At 61.5% G+C, this 6,530-nt stretch overlaps 1 protein-coding gene across 1 annotated transcript; it reads right to left on the reverse strand.

Moving 5' to 3' along the window:
- Positions 1–203: 203 nt before the first annotated feature.
- Positions 204–2,025, reverse strand: HOXD11 (homeobox D11). The gene is made up of 2 exons (XM_028121142.1): positions 1,242–2,025; positions 204–439 (listed from the first exon to the last, which is right to left on the reverse strand). Exons 1-2 carry the CDS (start codon positions 2,023–2,025, stop codon positions 204–206), a joined length of 1,020 nt encoding a protein of 339 aa, XP_027976943.1.
- Between the last annotated feature and the right edge of the window lie 4,505 nt (positions 2,026–6,530).

The raw sequence follows: 6,530 nt of genomic DNA on the forward strand, positions 1-6,530 counted from the left end.
GGATCCATTCGGCCAAGTCCCCGGCCTCGTCCGCAGGCAGCAGTGGTCGCTGGGAGGTCCCGAGTTGACCATGGGAAGGAATCGTGGAGTTCCACAGAGAAGAGGCGTCATTAAACCCAAGAACATTGGGCCTGCCCAGGGCAAGCTGGTGGGGAAGTGGGTGGGCGAGTGGGGCTCAGGAAGAGGGGTGCTTCCTGGAGCTCTCAAAATAAGGGGTTTCCAGTGAAATACTGCAGACGGTCTCTGTTCAGTTTCTTTTCTTTCATTCTGCGATTCTGGAACCAGATTTTGACTTGCCGGTCAGTGAGGTTGAGCATCCGAGAGAGTTGGAGTCTTTTCTCTTTGTTTATATACACGTTAAAGAAAAACTCGCGTTCCAGTTCGCGGATCTGGTACTTGGTGTAGGGACAGCGCTTTTTCCGGGACCGCTGGGGGGCCACTGCAAGGCAAAGAAACCAAGAGGTGAGAGAGGCCGCCGGCTGCCCACTGCAGCCCGCCCGCCGGCCCAGGCCCGCGCGAGAGCCAGGCCTCGGCCCGTTGGGGACGTCCCCTGCCGCCACTGAAAGGCCCTGCCTGAGTCGTGGGGGATGATATATGGGCGGGCACAGGAGAGAGTGCGGGCGTGGACCTGTGTTCACGCCCGGACGGAGACACACACACACACACACACACACACACACACGCGAGCGCGCGCGCGCACACACACACACACACACACACACACCCTGGCACGGAGGTGGAGAAGCAGAGGGCAAGGCCGGCTCTGAGTTGGAACCCGAAGGGAGAGAAACACGAGCGCGCCCATGCATCTGTTCTACTCCAGCCAGCAGCGCGCGTCAGCCAGAGGCTTGGATAAAGTCCAGTTCAAGAATCTCCCCACCCCACCCCCTTAAGAGCAGGAGGTTCGAGTGTCCACATTCACAAAGTGGCTTGAAATCTCCCCTCCTCACTCCATGGTCTCTAGCAATACCCACCCCCCTAAACTGGGGAAAATCTCTCTGCAGCGATTAATGTCCCCTTCGAAGTCTACCTTAAGCCCACCTAAATTGGTTTCCTATCGTAAACACACTTTACAACGGCCCGGGAAATCTTATAGGATGTATAAACCCCTTCGAACGCTTATAAAGTAGCACATAAAACGGCGCAAGCAGAGGGAGGCCCCCGCCGCCCCCCCGCGCCCGCGGCCCCCCCGCCCCCGCCCCCGCCCCGGCCCAGCCGCCCACCCCGCACCGGGTGCCTACCTGTGCCGCCACTCTTCTCAGCCCCCGCCTCCCCCGGGGGCCCCTCGCCATCGCCGCCGCCGCCTTCTGCCGCCCCCTTGGGCTCCGAGCCGGGGGTCGCCTTGGCGCAAGGACTTCCCCCGCCGCCACCGGCCCCCGTCTTGGGGTCGCCCTTGTCGGCGGCGCCCTCGGGCTGCGGCGGCGCAGGAGGTGGAGGGGGCTGCGGCCCGGCGAACGGGGGCCCGGGCGCAGCCTCGTAGAACTGATCGAAACCCTGCGGCAGGATGCCGTTTCGGCCCACGGCGCTGTAGAAGTTGGAGGCGGCGCCCGCGGGGCCGTGTGGCGGCCCGGGCGCGGCGCACACCGGCTCCGGCGCCTTGAAGAGCACGTCCGGCCGGCGGCCCGCGGGAGGGAGCAGCTCGCGCTGCATGGCCGCCTCCTCGGCCGCCGCCGCTGCCGCCGCCGCCGCCGCGGCTGCAGCGTAGTAGGGAGCGTAGCCCCCGGCGCCGCCGCCGCCACCGCCCCCGCCGGGGCCGCCCCCGCCGCCGCCGCCCCCCGCGCCGCCGCCGCCGCCTCCGCGGTACGGCCACTTGGCGCGCTCCAGGCCGTAGTCACGGAAGGCCACTTCGCGCACGGGCTGGACGTGCGGCGCCAGGTTGGAAGAGTAGGGGAAAGTCATCTGGCAGGACGACGGTTGCGATAGGAAGGACGGCTTGCTGGCGAAGTCCGACGGGGCCACATAGTAGGCGCAGCCGGGCAGGTACATGCTGGCTGCGCTCGGGCCGCACTCATCAAAGTCGTTCATGGCTCCGCGGCGTGCGCGCCGGCGAGCCCCGGGCCGCTCCCCGCGCCGCCAACCTGAGCCATCGATTGCACAAGAGGCTTGGGCCAGGATCAACTAAGCAAAAATCCCCACCGGGCGCTGACGTGCAATTCATCTTGATTGATTCTGGTGGTAATTATGTCACGTGACGCCATGGAGAGAAATGTCCTTATATCTATATCAGCTCTCGCCAACACGCCCCGGGACGGCTCCTGGCGCCGAGGCACGCGTGCGCTGGGGGCGGATCAGTCTCCCGCTCCAGCCAGCACTCCCCGGGCGCTCCCAGACCAGGCTGAGCCGCAGGCTGGTCACCTGTGCGCCGCCAGCGGCCGCCACTGCTGGGTGCATCTGCCACCGCCCGGCTGGGCCGCCCGCCCGCGCCCGCCCGCCCGCCCGCGCCGCTTTAAGTACGCGGACCGAAGCCGGCGGGGAGGAGGAGGGAGGGGGAGGAAGGGGGAGGAAGGGGGAAGGGAAAGAAGCGAAGAGCGGAGGGGGGAGCCCCAGCCCGGGGCACAGGGGACTAGGTGTGAGGTTGTGAGGTTCCCACCCCCCACACCCCTTCCTGCAGCCGCTCCCTCCCCCGCGACGCCGCCACCCCTCTGCAGCTTGCCGGTCAGGAGCTTGTTGCTTCTTTCTCAAGGGGCGTAATTGCACCACTCTCGGGGCACACGGAGCCCTGATTTACATATTTCTCAGCCCTGCGCGTTCATCGCCGAATAACTTGGCTTCCCCCACTCCTGACCCCGGGAGCGCGAGTGCCAGCCTCGAAAAAAACCCACACCAAAACCCTACCAGGAGCTCACCCAGGCCCGGGCCTCGGTGCCCACTCGGATCTCTCGCCCTCTCTTCTCTCTCTGTTCCTGTCTCCCTTTCTCCTTCCCTGGTCTCCCTTCAGTCTTCTCCCTGCTTTCTCTCCTGTCCTCTCTTCTCCCACTCCCTTCTCTTGTTCCCTCTTGCCTTCCTCCTTCTTTTTACTTTCCTCGTTTCCTCTCCTCTTTCTCTGTCCCCTGATCTTCTCTTCCTTTCCTCTAGCTGTGTGTCACCACCTCTGCTCTCCCTGTCGCCTCTCTGCCTTTCCTCTCCCAGTGCTAAAGCAAAGAGGAAGTTCAGCCAGCGGAGATGCCCCGTGGCCCTCTAGAAGCTGGGGGTCTGGTGAACAAAAGGACCTGGAGTCCTCCTCTAAAGGTGCCTGGCCTCCCGCTCCCCACCAATCGGAGACAAACCACTGGCGCCTACACCCTCCTCACCCTCTCTGCTTTTTGGCCTGGGCTACCACCAGCCCGCCTCACAACCAGCCCCTTCCCTGCGTCGGAGACCCGCCAAGGCCTACGCATCCACGCCGCCGCCGGGTCTCCCCTAGGCTCCTGCAGTGCCCTTGGGCCGGCATGGTCTCTGCGGGGGGGGGGGGGGAGGGGGTCGCCCCCGGGAGGTCCGTTGGCTCTGGGGAGGGGGGGGCGGAATGCTCTCAGCAGCTTTTTCCTCCTTGCTTGAGCCTCTCTGCAGCACTTGGCCCTGAGAGCCCCCCATCCATTTGCCCCAAGGCCTCACTTTCCTCCACGGCCCGCCAGGTCCCTCTTTCCTAGCCCCGGGGGTCCAGGCCAGGCCTGGACTCCCGCCTCCAGGAGAGCCAGCGCTTTCCAAAGGTAAAATCGGCCTCTCAGAAAGAAGCTCCTCAAACCCAGATCCCAGAGCCGAGGGCCAGGAAATTGCCTCTCTCCCCAAGATTCCTCAGCCCAGGAAATCCCAGCACTGGGTTCTGGACCTCAGCCCTACGCCCAGGGCAGGCGGTGCGGGCTGTGAAGCTGGTTCCCTCCCTGGCCCCGGCCGCCGCAGTGCCCGTGGGGCAGGCTCTGCCCACCATGCCGACAGACAGAGAAAAGGCGGGCGATCGGGAGTTCATATCTATTTTCTGGCCGTTGTCCTCCCCCCCTTTTTCTCCTCCCTCCTTTTCTCCCTCCCACTCTTCTTCCTCCGCCCCCCTCCCATCTCTGCTTTCCTCCGAACACTGCGCAAACAGGTCTGTGGCGACTGGAGGGCAAGGAGGCTCCCCCCGCCCCAGAACTGCCCATCGTTTTGTGCACCCCCCTCCCAGCTGGCACCCTCGCCCAGATTCCTGCTCGCCCCTTTCTCCTCGGTCCAGACCGCCAGCACACTTATCTGCCTCCCATCTCCATCGCCCGCCCAAGCCTCTCCCTTTCGGGCTCGTGGTCGACGCCCCTGGATCTCTCTCCTAAAATGGCTCCCCGGACACTGCACACTGGCCTGCGGCAGCTCAGGACCCAGGGCAGCGGCTGCAGGGACCCTCCCCTCCTCCAGCCGGGTCTTTACGTGTCTGGGAGTGCGCAAAATTCTCGCACCTTCTCTTTACACGGGGTGGGGCACAGGCAGCGCGCTGCCCCCAAAGCGGAGCCTGCTGACCGCTGAACAGGGAAATGGGGAGGACGGAACCATTCAAGTTCAACGACATGGCGATGGCGGCTCAGGCTGGAGCCGCGCTTTGGCAGGGGAGGGTGCGCCATCTGCAGCGGCGCGCGGGTGCATAGGGGAACGGGCAGCGGACCCCCTCGCTGCGCGTTAGCGCGGATCCCCGTCCCCACACCCATCCTTGGGCTTTCATTTTGGGCCCAGCCCGCTTCGGCCTTTTGCCCCAGCTCCCTCCTCGATCCTCACCTCAAAACCCGAGGAAAACCGCAGCCTCCCGACCCCGCGCGTCCCGCGAGAACCTACCATGAAGACTCCGGCGTTGTGGCCTTGTCCTTGCCTGCGCGGCCCCACTCGAAGCACAAGGAGCGCATCCGACCCTTCCGGCGCATCCAACTGCTCCGCGAGTGGTAGCTTTCCGCGCAGCGCCCAGACGCGATGCGGTAATTTTGAGCCACCCAAGATAAGACACTAACTTGACCTTAACTTTGTCAGGGCGCCCCTGGTATCTGGAGAACGTGAACAGACACTGTCTGGCAGCCCTCGTAAAAGCTGACTGGGGAAGGGATTCTGAGTCATTTCATTTATTGCCACTACAGTTCTGCAAGAAAGCTTTTCCTCCCTGCCAAACTTTAATTATTTATGCTCTTTTCGAAACGAAAGAAGAGGAGAAACGCGGAGGAAAACACCCAGAGCCAGTCCCTTCCCTGCAGAGCCTTCGGAATGGGCTCCCTAGGTCAAGTGACTGGAGAACAAAAATGTGGGGAGATCATCTTTGTCCAAGGACGGTCGGACAGGCGCTGTGCACCCCCCCTCACGAAGGGGGGGGGTGATTGCAGCTGGGAGAGGCGGGGTGAAGAGGCACCCCCCCCCCGCAGACATGAATATTTACAACGGTTCTGGATTTCTCCTCCACCCGCCGGCCTCCCGGAAGCCTCCCTAGCCCGCCTCCTTCGGGGAGAGCCCCCAGGCCTTAAGAGCCCCCCGGTCGGCCCTCTGAGCTTGCAGCCGGTTGAATGCCAGCCGAAGCCATTTTTTTCTCGTTTAAAACCCCTTTTCTTGGTCAAGAGGCCTGCCCGGCCTGCAGCATTTCGGAGGACGCATTTGTCTTTGTGCGAGGGAATGTTGAGCACTCAGATTTCAGCATCATTTCTCTCCGCGTTTGTTTCTTAGGAATTTCGTCGTGGTTCCAAATCCCCGCCAGGACCTTGGCTAGGAAAGGAGAGAGGACACCACCCCGCCTTTGTATTTGTGCGGATACAGTAAAGGGGATAAATTTGAAAAACACTGCTGAAGCCCCAATGGACAATCGAGAGATTTTACACTTAGAATAATTTCAATCTCTTTGGGGAGTGGGCTCCATGAATTTCTCCTCCAACCCCACCTCCCAGGCTAAAGAGAAAGAACATGATGATTTAAGGGTATATATTGGAAAGAAACTGTCTCTGTGTTATCCTAGGGCCTATGTCTTATTCCAGTTTCCTAGTCCTTTACCCAGCTCTCTGGACCTGAGGTCTGCATGTGGCCTCCGCCTTTGTTCGGCTGTTTTGGGGGAGAGACTCAGCTCTGGGTACCACTACCTCCCTGAGCCCCATCAGGTGGGAAAACATTTCTAAAGAGGGCCTTGCGGCCTCTCACTTCTTCCCCCGCCCCCCCGCCGTTGTATTTTTTCTTAAAGGAGCTGTTTTAAAAATATTTTAAAATACACAGCAAATTTGCTTCAGGAAAGGGGAGTTGGAGCCCATGACTACTTGGCATTAGAGATTTCATGGTTTTGCTAATTCTTCCACTAGCTAAAAGCTAGCAATTCTCTAGTTTCCATTTCAAAGCTAGCTGGGAGTTGAGGTCTGCAAGAGGATGGTGCATACTGAGCAGGCTTTAACTTTCCCATCCTCAGCTAGAGGCTCCTAAGGCCTACGGGGTGCGGAGGCCACATTTCCCAAGGGAACCTGCTGGGCTCCAGGCAGAGGTGCCAGTATGGAGGATTTCCACAGGGCATAGCCTGTTCCAAAGTAGCCTGATTGAAACATGGCCAGGAGAGATGTTTTGTGTTGAAATAATCTGAG

Source organism: Eumetopias jubatus, unplaced genomic scaffold (assembly GCF_037043125.1).
Source record: "Eumetopias jubatus isolate StellerSeaLion01/CBP00866 unplaced genomic scaffold, mEumJub1_p1.0 scaffold_3, whole genome shotgun sequence".
NCBI classification, from domain to species: domain Eukaryota; kingdom Metazoa; phylum Chordata; class Mammalia; order Carnivora; family Otariidae; genus Eumetopias; species Eumetopias jubatus.